The 16,153-nt window shown below is 42.6% G+C and overlaps 1 protein-coding gene across 1 annotated transcript; it reads right to left on the bottom strand.

Moving 5' to 3' along the window:
• Nucleotides 1-387: 387 nt before the first annotated feature.
• spag5 (sperm associated antigen 5) lies at nt 388-9,339 on the bottom strand. Its single transcript, XM_036517166.1, has 9 exons — nt 9,270-9,339; nt 9,101-9,175; nt 8,892-9,018; nt 8,414-8,546; nt 5,962-6,042; nt 5,479-5,622; nt 3,710-3,784; nt 3,537-3,617; nt 388-497 (listed from the first exon to the last, which is right to left on the bottom strand). The coding sequence occupies exons 1-9, from the start codon at nt 9,310-9,312 to the stop codon at nt 426-428; spliced, it is 831 nt and encodes a 276-aa protein (XP_036373059.1). The 5' UTR covers nt 9,313-9,339; the 3' UTR covers nt 388-425.
• Nucleotides 9,340-16,153: the final 6,814 nt, after the last annotated feature.

Here is a 16,153-nt window from a genome sequence, read left to right as displayed (position 1 = left end):
GACTAACTATCTGCCCAGTGCCGGCCAGAAGCAGATGGGCCCCCCCTATGAGCCCGGTTCTGCTCAAGGTTTCTTCCTGATAGGGAGTTTTTCCTTGCCACTGTTGCCTTAGGCTTGCTCTCAGGGGGTCTCGGGCCTGGGAACAATGTAAAGCTGCTTTGTGACAACCTGTGTTGTAAAAAGCGCTATACAAATAAAAATGAATTGAATTGAATTGATAGGTTACAATAAGTTTGTGTATTTGAATATCAATCTGATATGCAGAGTTTTCATAACCAATTAAATAAAAATACAATGGGAGAACATTACATTAAGTATTACATTAAATAAAGATATGCACATTTTAGAATTTTAACATTTATTTAGCATATCTAAAAGGTTCCCTGCACACACATATTGAATTATGCAAATAAAACATATCTACATTATCCAAGATAAGCCACAAGTCTCTGAAGTTTCTCACAATCCTTCACCACAGCTGGAATAGAGGACAGGGTCTGTAAAAACAGGACAGCGTGAAAGATTTACAGTGTTAGAGTGTTCATCTCTAACACTAAACAAACTGCAACATCTTGGTTACTCTTCCGTACCATAGAGTTTAGATGTACATTTAGGTGCTCCACTGTGAAAACACCATTTGTTTTGCCAACAACTCAAAACCAAACCAAACCAAAACCAAAGACCATATCTTTGTTCCAGGACACATCTTATGTTATCCTCCTGGAACCTCAACCACCTGAGTGGGAGTCCAGCAGGATGGAGTTATAGATCAATGTTGATGCATGTACGATGAAGTTGCTAAAGCACTTTTGTTTACTATTGTGTCAATAGTTTAGTTGGATACTTTATTACACATCTTTCTTGCTAGTCTGTACCATGGTCCTTATAATTACATTATATAACATTATTGTCATTTATAAGACACTCTTAACCAGAGAAACTTACATGCAAACTACAGGTTGCAGTTTTACATGTTATCCATTTATATAGCTGGATATTTACTAAGGCAATTCTGGATTAAGTACCTTGCCCAAAGGTACTGGAACAGTGCTCCAGCAGGGGATTGAACTAGCAACCTTATGTTTATGGGCCTGGCTCCTACACGCAATAAGCATCCAACCATGACTGCCTTCTTTCTTCTGAATAAAGGTGTCTTCCAAAGGAACATATGCTGTACTTCTGTGATCAAGCACAGTGAAAGATGTCCTTTGCCAATGTAATTGAGGTGCAATGGAGCAATGTATTGTGAGCTTTTGATGAAGTTAATTAACATACCGTGAAATTACTTCAAATTCTGTCATTGTTCCTTAAACCATTCTCACCCATTTTCTCCTTCCTCAAAACAGCTGCAAGAGTATGACATGTCTATGGTTCTGGTATCATGCAACATGGTGTTAGATAAGGAGTTGACATTAAAACAGTATAAATACTATACCACATTATTTAAATGTACATACAGTCCTATACAACCTACAGAGCATTTTCATGTCTAATGCATCTTTCCAGCCAGTTACATCACCGCAGGACAACTCTCATTTCCAATACGCCAAGAGAGATCCACAACTTAGCATAATTAAAGCTTCTTATAGGATGATGAAAGAGAGCTCCCTTAAAGCAATAAGATGACATATGCAACAAATTGGGATCTGGCAGCCTCAAGGCTGATTCATGCTTCAAATCTGAATGTGAACACAGGTGGTTACACAGACATGCTAGCGCCTTCTGTCATCTGAAGAACCTTCATGGTTTTTTGCATTTTCACGGTGAATGTGGCTGTATGTACAAATCTCAAGAACAGTTAGTTCTGACCCAGTGCTTCTATTGGCTGATGTGTTCCAGCCCTGACAGTATTCATCCAATCAATCAATCATTGAATGCCGCCATCTTGTGGCGAACAGCATAGCAGTGCAACCCTCTATGCAAATGACTGATGTGAATACAATGTCAGTTTGTTCAATCGACAGTAATGCTAGCACTGACTATAAACATAAACTCAGCCCTGAAATCTGCCTTATGGAAAAAAGAGCTCATTAATCTAATAATGCTAAAGCAAAGAGTGCCTTCATGGTTTGCATTTCAGATATTGCTGTAATACAATTATTTTTAGAAAACTGAAGAAATAATTCAATCAGTGTACACTATATGGTTAAAAAACTTACATCATAAAGGAGTCTAGAAGTGATTGACTCAATATTAGGGATGTAACGATATACCGAATTTTGTGATATCGCAAAATGTCTCAATACCATTGTTGGACTGTGATGAAATCTACCAGGATATTACATGGTTATTTCGCTAATAGTAGAATGCAGCTATATCTCTCCGAAAATTGTATTGTTTTTGTTTGCAATTGTACCAAGGGCTAATGTTACCTCAACTCGGAGCTATTCGATCATGTAATTAAGAAAAATACTGTTCAGTCGTTGTAGTAATCAGGATAAATTGGCAACTAAGGAATTAGGACCATCCAGACCAAATTTAACCATCAAGCAAGTATCTACAAAAGGGGGGAAATCGTATAACCGGGGATTTTTACGGAGCTGGTACGAGCGGAAAACGTGGCTAGCAGGCTGCGAAGTAGCTAACACTTTGTTTGCAATATGACAATGTCAAGTTAGCTAGCGAACTAATTTGCACAATGCAATGTAACAATGTCTAGTTAACTGTTAAATTTACCACCATCGCAACAATCCCCCCCCCCCCCAAGAGATCTGGCAGGAGCCACCATTGAATTGTACATACATAGTTCAATCATTCAATCATTCATTGCCAAAGACAATTCATGCCAATTTTTGCACATGCTTAGGTCATGGCTGGCTACTTTTATTCTATTTTGTTAAAGAAAGAAAGCAGAAGCACTTTAAGTTAAAAGGAAAAACAAATTTTACACGAATAAAAAATGCTGATTTACTATTTAATAAAGGACATTTTTTCAAGTCATTTTTCTTCGTTTTTTAATATCGAGATAAATATCGTATCATAGACTTTTTATCATGGTATTATCGTACTGTGAGTTTTTAGTATCAGTACATCCCTACTCAATATTGAAATACGTACAATGTAAATTATTGAAGATTGATAGGAATCTGAATTCCCTGTGAAATGCTTTGTCTGAAGTTATAACACATGCATATAGTATATGCAACTTCAGTTGCGCATTTGTTGCTTAAGTCTAACATCAGCCTTAAGTAAAAGGACAGTCTCAGACGATGTCTTGCAGCTACTCAACTTGTTTTTGGAGGAATCTGGAGTAAAGGCAATTTTCAGCTTGTTGAATATATACAATTTTCAACTTGTTAAATATAAGCAGATTGGAAATAGTAAGCTTTAAAAAGCTGCATACCATCATTCTGTACTATTATGCTGTGACACTGGAGAGTCAGAATAACAAAGTAAGTGAACCTTTGGTCTGGACATGGAAACACTCATTGGCATGAACAAAGAATTAGCTTGGCAATGAGTTTAGAATGTGATGATAGGCTTGGCTTGCACGCATAATCCTTCCACAGCCCCCCCCCCCCCCCCCCCCCTCTCACCTCTCTCACAGTCTCAATCATCTGATCCAGGACCAGCAGCTCACACTCTAGTTTCCTCTGGTTAGATTCATGCACCAGTTGCTAAAGTAAACACAAACAGGGGATAACTTAAGGGCAACCTGATGACTTTAAGAAAAACAAGCCGTTGCAGGTAATACAGGTCACACACTTACATGCCTCTTGGCCCTTTCCAGAAGTTTGCTTCGACTGTCTTCAGCCTCAGCAAGATTCCTCCTTAACTTATCCACCTATGGGTGACAAATTGACTCTATTCTTCACGCATCCAAGTACCACAAAGAAAGCTATAGACCAGGGGTGTCAAACTCATTTTCACTGAGGGCCACATCACTAAATTTCTAGGTCATCGAGGGCCAAATAATCGTTGACCATCCATTCAAAAAGGGCAACCATGAAATCTGCATGGCAGTACGATTCGTTTTTTCAAGACAGTTTGAACACCGTTTCATTGGGAATCAGTAAACTACTAGGCTACTTGGCTAATTTCCCATTTATTTTATTTGATTCCATTTCAATACATTTCCAACTTGTTTCATATCTTTTAACATAGAAATATTACAAATTGGCGGTGATTGAGCCCTTTGGCTCGAATGAAGTTGACAGTTCTGATGACAACAGCCATGACATTGTCCATTTTCAGTGTTTTACAACAGAGTGCCTCTCTGTGGAGTATACAATGAAAATTCCAAAACTCACCCCCTCCACACTGCTGCACTTCCTCTCGAAGTCTGGCCACAACTCCAGCTTTCACACCGATCATTGATGGTGCGCCATCAGTCGCAAGACTTGCGTATGGCGTCAGATTTATGTCAAAAGTCGCGAGCGCAGGAAACATGCTCGCTTGGCAAGCGCCAAGCAGAAATTCTCTCGCGCATGGTGGCTGCTTTGTGCGCGAGAATATTTTCTGCGCTCGCGACTTTTGACATAAATCTGACGCCATACTTACGGCACGGGCCCAGTCCACTCCCAATTTATCCAATGATGCAGCGAGACAACTGAAGATGTCGCTAGCCGTAGTAGTGTCAGTCATGGGTACCAGTTCTACGAATTCCTCTGTGATGTTACAAGTAGAGTCAACACCTCTAATAAAAATCGCCAGCTGTGCCACATCCGTTATATCTGTACTTTCGTCAATTGCGACAGAAAAAGCAACAAATCCCTGAACCTTTTGAATGAGCTTTTGTGTCAGCTGTCCAGCGATGTCCTCAATCCGTGCTGCCGCAGTGTTTCTGGAGAGGCTAATGTTGACGAAAGCCTGTCTGGACACACGAGTTCAACTGCTTTAACCAGTTTTTTTACAAACTCTTCCTCAGAATATGGCTTTGATGCCTGCACGATGTCATTGGCTATCAGATAGATGGCCTTTACAGCAGCCTCACTAGTTTCATGGCCTCTTGTGAATACTGATTGCTGCTTCTGTAATGTAGCCACCAACTCCTTCACTTTCTCCTCCCGCAACTGGCCGGTGTAGCAATCATACTTCTCAGCGTGAGTGGTCTGGTAATGCCATCTAATATTATAATCCTTTGGAACAGCTACTTGCTGTGAGCAAACTAAACAGATACACTTACTGTTAACTTCCCAAAAGAGGTGGGCGTTTGTCCATTTTTCCTGAAAGGCCCAACACTCTTTATCAACTTTTCTTATCTTTGACAACATTTTCTTGCCAGCAAGTAGCTAGCTCGCGATCTTTCTTTAGTCATGAAAGATGACTAGCTGTTCAGTTGAAATAGGTTGTTGCCACCTAGTGGATGGATGACGAATTACGTTTTGTGGTAATGCTAAAGAGTTGACGCAAATAGTAGGGCCTGTATTACATCCTCTGGTTGATGTGCGGGCCGTTTTGAATCTTTGTGTGGGCCGGATGTTTGACACCCCTGCTATAGACAAACCAAGACAGTGGGTCATTCACTTCCCACAGTACCTCCTTGTGCATCAGAATCTTCTCCTCAAGGGCTGGCATGCTGGCACCAGATTGGCTACTGGACAGCTCCTTCCTCAGGACGTGCCCTTCCAGTCGCGCCTGCTGGAGTGAACGCCGCAGCTCAGACACTTCCCTGCGCAGCTCCTGCAAAGCAATGCACAGATAGATGAGACCTCTATACTGTGGGCCACAGTCACAAAACTGAACTGGCAGCATTTATTATATAAATCACTATATTAATTAAACATCCTGTCACATAATCACAATAGTTCTAATCACACAATAAAGATCAGGAAGATAAATAGCTTTGTAGACGTGAATGCACAACATTCAAATGCATCTTTTCATTAACTTCTCAGCAACATTTTAACTTTCAATAAATATATTCCTTAAGTACAAACGAAGAACAATTAGTACTTCAAGCAATATGGGGGATAATCTATGCAATGTCAAAGATGGAAACACATCACTTTGATGCATTACTTTATTTTCAGATCTGTGCTGCTCAAACAGTTCTCTGTTCTCATCCATCTCACTGCAAAGTTTTTTCAATGTTTTCTCCTCCTGAAAGAGTAAACAAGATAATACATTCAGTAATTAAACCAGCAAGTCATTCCTGAATCATAAGACAGAACAAATCTCAACACATAATTGCCAAATATTGTATGAAAATATGTTATGTAACATGTAACATGCTTGCTGAGCATGATTCTGGAAGGGCTCAGCCAGGACTCGGACATTTCTCCGTTGGATGGCATACTGCTGCAACACGTGTCTGTTTAATTAAAGGCATTACTTTTAGGGTTCCTGTTATTCTACAGTATTGCTGTTTGTAGTCACGTGCCGCTTAACATCCATTCGGACAACGTCCGTTTGCATATACGTCCACAGTCTCTAATAAAGTTTAAAAACCCGATCGCAGAACAGGATGTAGCAGATGTAACCAGACGTAGTGAAGGCAACGCCTTCGTGTATCGCAACACGTGTATTTCATGTCTCATGGAAATAAAGCGATTTTGCTGCCAGGTGTATAATGGTACAGTACATAGCTTACCATATACTATATATGATATGGTGTTCACACAACGTCAAAATCACATAACATCCTATTTCACAGAACGTATCATGGACGTTCAGCGACGCATGGCTGTATTATTTGTTAATGAAAAGACATTTTCCAAAAGCTTTGGTGTGATGTCTGTAACCCCAAGGGGTTTGGTTGAACGAGGTCCTGTCTATGCACTTTTTGTGACATAACGGCTTGTGACAATTTTTATCATGGATAAATCATAGACCTACATAAATTCTCATTATAATAGGTTACGAAACGGAGACAATGCCTGACAAAGCACTGTGAAACAGAGGCGCAGAAACAGCACACTAGCTCCAACAAATTAAGTTTTGAGATTTATAAGATATATTTATTTATAATTTCTTTATTGTCATTTCTCAGTACTCGCATACACTGAAACGAAATTTGTCCTCTGCATTTAACCCATCCTATACACTCACTGCCGTCACTGCTTACAGAGCCACGGTATTTAAAAATGGTCTCACTGGAAGCGGAGAGAAGCATGGCATCGCTGCAGCTAGCATCCTTTCAGGGTGACAAACTTACGAATGAAGATCCGAATATTCGGGTCCAGCCCTAAATATTACTCTGTTTAGTTGTTTCCTAATTATCTTTTAATGTTATCATGTTTACTGCAACTGATTTACATTCAACAGTGAATCAAGGTTAACTAGCTAGTGATTTTCCTTACTCAGAGTATTTAACAATGCAAATGAGCACACATAGCTAGCTACTGGCTAGACAGACAATCAAGAAGCATTGATCACGCATAGCTGGACCCACAATTTCCTATCATTTCCTCTGAAAAAAATCAAGCTTCTACACCTCAAATGTCATTACAGATGATGCATTACACAACATTTTACTGAGCCAGGTTTGTGAGTTGTCAAATTTCTGTCACAGCAATATGTTTATTGACCAATAAACAGTTGTGCAATTACTGCACAACTGTCACTACAAAAGGCTTCTTGGCTTTGGATTTCTCGTGTGAATCAACCTTTAGTGCCATTTCTGTTTTTGCTGCCATGCTGTTGGTAGTATGGGAAACTGGCCAACTAAGCTCACCATCTGCTGAAAAGAAATTGTCACATGCTTTAAGATTCTATTCAAAGGCACTATAGAACTGCATGATTGGATAACTCTCTCAATAATCCCAAAGGCCCCGCTCAGAGGCCCACAAAGGCCATAAACAAATAAAACACCAATAACTGACACACACTCTCCAGCACAGTACCTACCTGGCCAAAGTCAGTGGAAGCTCTGCTGCTAGTCCTCTATCATTGATTGCCTCTGATAATTAGCTACTGCTGCTCTCTCTGAAGCAGTCCATGAATTAGCTGCTGCCATACTCTCACATGACAAACCTAGCCATCGTATATTGGCTGTCACATCATGCTATCCCTCCACATCCAAGCATTCCCCCATTGCTGTCACTATCAGCCAGGAGCAAAGGTAAGCCATAAGCAAACATGTAACTGCTCTAACTAGCTAGACAACAAATGGGGAAACTGGCTCTGTTACACCAAGTTGTCCAGCAATCTAAACACACTGGAAATGGATGTCAGTGGCTAGTTATTAGGCTGAATGTCAGCTTACTTTGTAGCAATGTCATTGTTCAGACAGCTGTAGCTTTGTCCCACTGTAGTTAGCTGCCTAGCTCCACTACTTGCCTGGACGAAGAGTTGCATGATCATGCAGGAACTTCCCAATCTTCTCTCTCTGGTAGATGAGTATCTAATAACTGACAAATAGTAGCTACTAAGTGACACAGGTGTTTTTTCTATTCATCCGTTTTTTTCTGCAGTACTGAAGAATGAACAATGAGTTTCTATTTACATTTCCACCTCATATGCCTCTTCTCACCTGTGCCTTGTGCTTCAGAGCCACTGTGTCCTTCTCCACCTGAGCCTGGAGACTTGCTACTTGCTCTCTCAGGTCAGCCACCTCTGACATGTGCCTACAAGTCAGAGAGTGGAGTTCCCTCTGGAGGCTGGCACTAGAAGAAACACCAGTCATCAGAAACAGGACAATGAGACAATTCACCCATGCAGACTTATTTTGCTTTTTTAACATGCGCACAAAGTTTTATGCTTCTTAAATTGCAGGAATTAAATCGAAGGAAGTCTGTGGTCTTAGATACTAGAGAATATGAAGGAAAACAAAGGTGTCTTCCACCTACTTGCTTCAGACAGTAAACTACAAACAAGCTAGCTGCTGTGACATCACATGAAAATTTGTATGCTGTCAGCTTGTCCCACGCATTACTCACGGTCTGCAGTCAGAAATTGTGTCGCTTACATTACTGCCTGCAGCCAGAGCCTCTGTCTATCGCATTACTTACACAGTCTCCTGCAACTGCTCCTGCTCTCTGTCCTTCAGTTGCTGCAGCTGGCTGATGGAGGTGGTGAGCACAGACAGGGCCTCTCCCAGTGCTGCCAACTGCTCCACCAGAGTGCTCTGCTCCTCCTCTGTGGAAACACCAGTACTATCCTGTTTGTGATCAATAGTACCAACACTAATGGAAGCTGATGAAAAGGGTGAGCTGCTTACCATCCTTCTTTGGAGTCATGGGGGAAATACGAGTGAAGGCACTGTTTCCACTGCCCAATGCCCACTTTCCCACATCTGCAGAGGTAAAACATCTTAAAGCTTTAGTCTATATATACACGGCTATATACAGGGGCACCTCTGTGTCGGTAAGCCCATTTCGGTGCTGTACCTGTCTCTGACACCTGTCCCTCCTCAGCAGTGATGGCCACCATGACGGTGCCTACAAAGGATCCAACTGTGTGCCGAGGGACAGGAAGCTGGAGAACTCCTTCTCTGCAGGAGTTGTCTGGCTCCTACATAAACCACAACAGACACATTTCAGTAACAATTGCAGGGTGGGTGTGTGTGTGTGTGTGTGTGTGTGTAAATATAAATATATAAATAAAAATTATATATATTATACACACACACACATATACATACATACACACATATATATATATATATGTGCGTGTGTGTGTATATGTGTATATATACATATATATTATACACACACACATACACATACATACATATACACACATAGACATACACACACCTGAAAGACTAGAGACGTGCAAACAAAGTCACTGAAAAAACAGGGCTACCCCAAAGCAGAGAGGCTCTCCTCACACTAGGCACGATGGCCCCACCTGTTCACAGAGAGCATCCTGCAGGCTGTTGGTCAGACCCTGTACTCTGTGGTGCAGCAAGGTGACATCAGTGGAGGCGATGGCCAGCTGCTCTCCCAAATCCAGCAGCATGCTCCGTGCTTTGGCCTGGGTGCAGTCCAGCTCCTCTTGTAGGGCAGCACGCTCACACCTTGGGGAGAGGCCACAGAAGCACAGCCTCCTATACCTGCGTAATCAAGTCGATTGCAACAGCACACACTCCAGGAATAACATCACACCCTTTCTGTGATGCTTGGTACTGGACGTCTGCAAGCTTGGCCACCAAACTCTATACAAACACAGATGTACCGTACTATCTAAGCCTCAGACAGCCTTGTGCAAATTTAATAACCTCAAAAACTGAGATTAGAATTTTTAGAGTGCTACTTGGTATCTCTGTCTTCTGCAGGTGAAACCTTACTAAATGGGACGGTGGCATCCAATGAATCTGAAGTGTCTCTTACGTAAGTTCAGAGAGAGCACGTTTTAGGTCCTCACACTCCAGGTTCCTCTCTCTCAGTCCCTGCAGATGAGACTTAAGCAGCCCCTCACTCTCCAACACTTGCTCCTGTGAAATCTTGCTCTCTGCCTGGAGGAACTACAAAGCAAAAATAAAGAATGTGGGGAAAAAACAAATCCTGTCTAATATACAAATCACACCAGGGCAACTAAGAGCATCTCAACATAGGAGCTGTGTTTCAGAGTGCAATGGTGCTCACCTCATTCATCTCCTTCATGCTGAAGAGCTGTTCCTGAATGTCATGCAGGTGCTGCAGCTGCTGGCTGTGCGTCTGTGCTTCAGCCTGCAGCTCACTGACCCGCTGTTCCCTGTCAGCCAGCACTGCAGCCAGCTTCTCCACCTTCTGCTGAGTTTCTCTAAGCATTGCATCCAGACTGGGGAAACAGTGTGCTTCAACACTGAAATATACATTTTCTAGCCTCTATAAGCATTTCATAACACTGAAACAAACATGGAGGCCTGCCTAACAGATGTAAAGAATTGGATGGCCCGAAACTTTCTCCTCCTCAACCCGGACAAAACCGAAATATTGGTCATAGGCCAAAATTCAATCAGGAGCAAACTCACTCATTTTACACTGGACCTTGATGGTGTCTCCCTTGCCCCGAGTGCAGCCATCAAAGACCTTGGTGTTGTTATTGATCCCGAGCTCTCCTTTGAAACTCACATAACTAACACCTCTAGGACTGCCTTCTTCCATCTGAGAAATATTGCTAAAATCAGGAAAATCGTATCAATTAACGACGCTGAAAAACTAATCCATGCTTTTGTAACATCCAGATTAGACTACTGTAATGCCCTCTTGTCAAGATGTGCAAACGTCTCATTAAAACCCCTTCAGCTGGTGCAAAATGCAGCTGCTCGAATCTTAACTAAACGCTTTGAGCACATCACCCCAGTTCTGGCCTCTCTCCATTGGCTACCTATTAAATACCGGATCATTTTTAAAATACTCTTACTCACATTTAAGGCTTTAAATGGGCTTGCCCCCCCCTATCTTAAGGACCTTCTTCATCCGTATCTTCCGCAGAGAGCCCTTCGCTCCCAAAATGCTGGGCTTCTCACCATTCCAAGAGTGGGCAAAACTACTGTAGGCGGTAGAGCCTTTTCCTATCAAGCCCCTCTCCTGTGGAACAGCTTACCCTCTGAGATTCGGGGAACAGACTCTCTCTCCACCTTTAAGTCTAGGCTCAAAACATATCTATATAGTAAATCCTTCAGCTGAGGGACATGGCCTGGTGCTGGCGTGGATCATAGAGTCTCTGGTGGACTAAGTGGTCATTGCTTTCATGGACCCTGTGCCGTGATCTGGTGTTGACTGTCTTAGGGTCGCCCTCATGACTATGCCGGTCCCTTGCCTCCCGTCCCCTAGGTATGCTGCCATAATGTTAGCCTGCCGGGGTCTTTCCTTGTTGCACACCTTTTTCTCTGCCCTTCTTCTCCTGCCTCTCTGTTCTACATCCCTGCCATTCTTATCATCCACTAACCACTGTTTTCTGTTTGCTTCCTATTCCCTGCTCCGGGCTCCTGTCCGGAGCTGTAGCCCAAGCGTCTCATCCCGTTTTCCAGTCCTGCTACCTTGCTGCCCTGCCCATCAAAGCCAACTGCATTCCAAGACCCGGACATCCTAGGAGACATTCTTATAATTACTCTACTGTTAACTACTATTGTTCTATCTGCCCAGTGCCGGCCAGAAGCAGATGGGCCCCCCCATGAGCCCGGTTCTGCTCAAGGTTTCTTCCTGATAGGGAGTTTTTCCTTGCCACTGTTGCCTTAGGCTTGCTCTCAGGGGGTCTCAGGCCTGGGAACAATGTAAAGCTGCTTTGTGACAACTTGTGTTGTAAAAAGCGCTATACAAATAAAAATGAATTGAATTGAACTGAATTGAAACACGCATCCTAAATGCAGCCTCCAATCACAAAATCTTTTACGCTTTCATTTAATCCACCATATTTAACAATCAAGTACTTAAACAGCTCAAAAATCAATGGCATTTTATGACCCCATTCTGCATACATGAGCAGAGTGGCGTGCTGTGAAATGTAGAGTATTCAATAATCGAGATCGAGTCCACTCTATTTGATCATATCCGTGCAAAATCAGACAGACATATACATTAGTTACAAACTTCATGCATGTCAGTGCGAGCAGCGTGGTACTCACCTGTCAGCCTGTTCTGTTGCATGTTGAGCTTCCACCAATGACTGCTGCGCCCTGTGGAGGCACCAAATGCCAGAAAATTCAAAGTGCATGCAAGGGGTCTGCTGAGACTGTGTCAACACAAAGCTTGCTGTATGTGTCTACGTCTGTAAGGTGAAGTGTAAAGGGATCAATGAGAGAGGAAAGGTGCTCTGGCTGCAGTCACCTGTGGGTCTCTGCAGTAAGGGCCTGCTGTAGGAAGGCATAGGAGGCCTGGGTGGAGGACAGTGCGGCCGACAGCTCTGTAGCCCTCATCTCTATCTGAGCATGTTCTTGCTCCATCTCACTCAATCGCTGCCTCAGGACAGCCATCTCTGAAGACAAAGCATCATAGCATGACATGTGCTGAGCAATCTCATGAAGAGAGCAATCACCTCAAACCAGTGCATGCTACAGTGGAGACACCCCTTTCAGCACTGTGTACACATTGTTTAATTTAGGGTACAGAACCAAAAGTTTCAGATCTGATTTCATGTAATTTAAATATTTCACCTTCAATAAAACCCTAGACAAGCAGTGGCAGCCTTACCTGAATTCATAATGGTCACCTGCAGATTAAGGTCTCCAATCTGCTGCTTGGCATCATGGAGGCTTGATTTTGTCTGCATCAGCTGATCCAAAATCTATATTCACAAAATCAAATTCCCTACATGACCACAGTTCATTTTAATGAATTCAGAGTACTGACCATGTCAGATAAAGATGCTGCTAATCACTGCCAACCTGGTTTTTCTCCTCCGCTGCTTTGTTCCGCTCCTGTTCCTGTTCCTTACAGCAACTGAGGGCAGAAGCAGCTTTCTGATGCAGTTTCAGCAGTAATGGGCGGGTCCTCTGGAGGAGATCCCGAGCTGCGCTCAACTGCAAAATCGAAACAAACAGGTCTGTTCCAGAACCAAGCTTGAAAAACTATATCCATATTAAAACAAAAAAGATCCACATTTGAAAACAGTTTGGGGTTCAGAAAGATTACATATAGCTGTATAGTTATAAAAAGCTATAATGAATCAGAAAGGGTGAACATTTAACTAACCTCTTTGTATATACTCGATTGATCACACATGTTGGCTTTTATGAGTTTGTCTGCAGCTTGAAGGGTCTCAACATACTCCTTATTTAAGGTAGCCTTGGGAAAAGGAAAATTAAAAACTCAGATAGCAAGCAGTGATGCTGGACTAGTGAGTGAGTTTGAGTGAACCCCATACCTGCTCCTGGTAGGTGTTTTTGAGCACAGCAAGGAGCTCCTGATGAGAACCCACACTTTGCTGCAGCTCTACAATCTGGGCTGCATGGTGAGACCGCAGTTGCTTGAGCAACTCAAGGGCCTGCACACAGAAGGCAAATGCTTCACCTCAATGTGTCCTGCTATAGAAACACTAGCTTGTCACTGCATAGCATCAGCATTTACTAATGCCTCTCTCAAGAAATGTGATCTTACGTTGCCCAAGTACAAATGCGTACACAGTCCAATGAAAGTAGGACCAAAATGCTAATAGTCCATCTAAAGCAAAAATACTCATTCCTCAAGTCCTGTTGTTGTATTAGATATCACAACTTTACTAAAAAGTTTCAAAAACTGCTTACAGCTTCCTTGACTCTGCATGCTTCTTCCATCTGCTGTTTCATCTGGTCTTTTTCCTGAAGAGCACACCAAGTTCTCTCTCCCATCCTCCTCAGTGACTCCTGGCACTTCCTGTACAGAGTCTTCATCTGACACATCTGCACACAAAAGCAGCCAGAAACAAACAATGAGTATGACAGGAGAGCTTTACTACCTCCAAATCTCTTGAGTTTTAAAAGCAAAATGTCAATCAAATATATTGGTTTAAATTCATACTAAAATGAATAATAAAAAAAACATTACACTGTACACATTTACAAAATGTTCTGGCAACATGCATCTCACAGCACTGAAACCACACTGCACTGGAAAGAAAATTAAAACAGTTAGTAGTCTTCCGTATTATTGACTAACACACCTGCTTAGAGATAGTGTCCTGGTCATCCCTGGACTTTTCACTGAATTCATTCATCATGGAAAGAAGCTCTCCACTTCTTGTTGTTAGATTTATCTGTAGGTTTAGACAACAATTTCAAGATGGCAAGATCATTCTGTACCTTTTCAAATCAGGCAAAATTATGTAATTTTTGGAGCAAATTTTTAGAAAGCTTGTTTCATCCCCCCCCCACCATGGCGGTCCTCAGGTACTGCATGCACTGGAGAATCTTCTGTAGACCCTGCTGGTCCAGCTCCAAGATCTGGACACGCTTCAGAGCCTTCACATACAGCTCTTTGTAGAGCAGGACCTGGTAATATTACATAACATGATGTCAGTTAGCAGAGGCTCTTACCCAGAGCAACTTCCAAATAAGTGCATTACTATGCTAAGAGTAGTTATCAAAAAAGTACTACAAGAGGTCAGTAAGATACTGAGTGCTAGACTGGTGTAGAGTTCTTTTTTTAATAGAAAATAGGGATAGATATGATAGAGGAAGGTTGACTAGAGATGAAGCTTGAAGAGATGAGTTTTCAGCTTTCTCTTGAAGGCACACAGGAAGTCTGTTCTACAAATCCCAGCAGGAAGCTCAGTCCACCAGTGTGGAGCTAGTACTGAGAAGAGGCGGGTCTGAGGGATGCTGCCCTTGTATTTCGGGACACAAAGGCAACGCAAGGTAGCAGAGTGCAGTGCTCTTATGGTCTTGTAGGCCTTGATCATGTCCTCTGTGTAATGGGGGGGCTGATCTATTGAGTCCCTTAAGGGTTAGTAACAAGGTCTTGAACTTAATCCTTGCTGCAACCAGTAGCCAGTGGAGGGACTCAAAGAGAGGCGTCACATGGGCCTGCTTGAGGAGGCCGAACATCAGTCAGGCTGCTGTGTTCTGGATAAGCGGTCGGATGGCATATGCCAGGAGGCTGACAAGCAGCGAGCTGCAGTAGTCCAGACGTGACAGGATGAGCGCCTGGATCATCACTTGAGCTGTGTATGTGGAAAGGTATGGTCTGATCTTCCTAATGTTAAACAAAAGGAATCTACACATCCTGGTTATAGCTGTAATATGCTCCTAGAAAGACAGATTGCGGTCCAAGGTTAACCCTAGGTTTCTGACAGCTGTAGCTGCCATTACCTTTGCATTGTCAACGCAAATTGAGAGGTTCCTTGGAGACATATTTGCTGGTAACACAGCAAATGAATTAACATAGCCAAACATGTATACTAGCAAATGAGCAAATCCTGACATTTGCTCTTTGTCTAGAGGCCACTATTTACCACCACCTTTGACACCTGCCTGCTGCATCCTACCTGATTAAGCTCAGTGTGATCGGTCTGAATGAGTTTATCTCTGAGACTAGATGGTCCTGGGTTGCAGCTATGGTTCTGATCTCTGGCTGAAGCCAGTTGCTGAGACAAAACCTCCACCATAATGAGTGTGGAGTTGAGACGTTGTTCCAGTTGCTGTCGAGAAACCAAGTCCAGACTTCTAGGATCCAGGCTAATAAAGGCAAAATAAGGACACATATAATTAAGGACTCTGTACACAGCACACATCTCCCACTTAACACACTTCACACAGAGAAGGCCAATCAAAGATAGCTTACTTCCACAGCAGAGAGTCAGTGCTGGTGCTCGCCTCAGCCACCGAGAAGTCCCTCTTGTGCTCAAAGAGGCCCGAGGTGTTGACACTATG

The sequence above is a fragment of the Megalops cyprinoides genome, chromosome 22, assembly GCF_013368585.1.
Source record: "Megalops cyprinoides isolate fMegCyp1 chromosome 22, fMegCyp1.pri, whole genome shotgun sequence".
Classification (NCBI taxonomy): domain Eukaryota; kingdom Metazoa; phylum Chordata; class Actinopteri; order Elopiformes; family Megalopidae; genus Megalops; species Megalops cyprinoides.
This window is presented reverse-complemented; position numbering and strand designations above follow the sequence as displayed.

Coding starts and splice junctions, on each gene's coding strand:
- spag5 (XM_036517166.1), bottom strand. CDS start 9,312: ATGGTGGCCATCACTGCTGAGGAGGGACAGGTGTCAGAGACAG. Junction 8,547..8,891: donor GAGCAGTTGCAGGAGACTGT/GTAAGTAATGCG, acceptor TGTTTCTTCTAG/TGCCAGCCTCCAGAGGGAAC. Junction 3,618..3,709: donor TGGAAAGGGCCAAGAGGCAT/GTAAGTGTGTGA, acceptor TGTTTACTTTAG/CAACTGGTGCATGAATCTAA.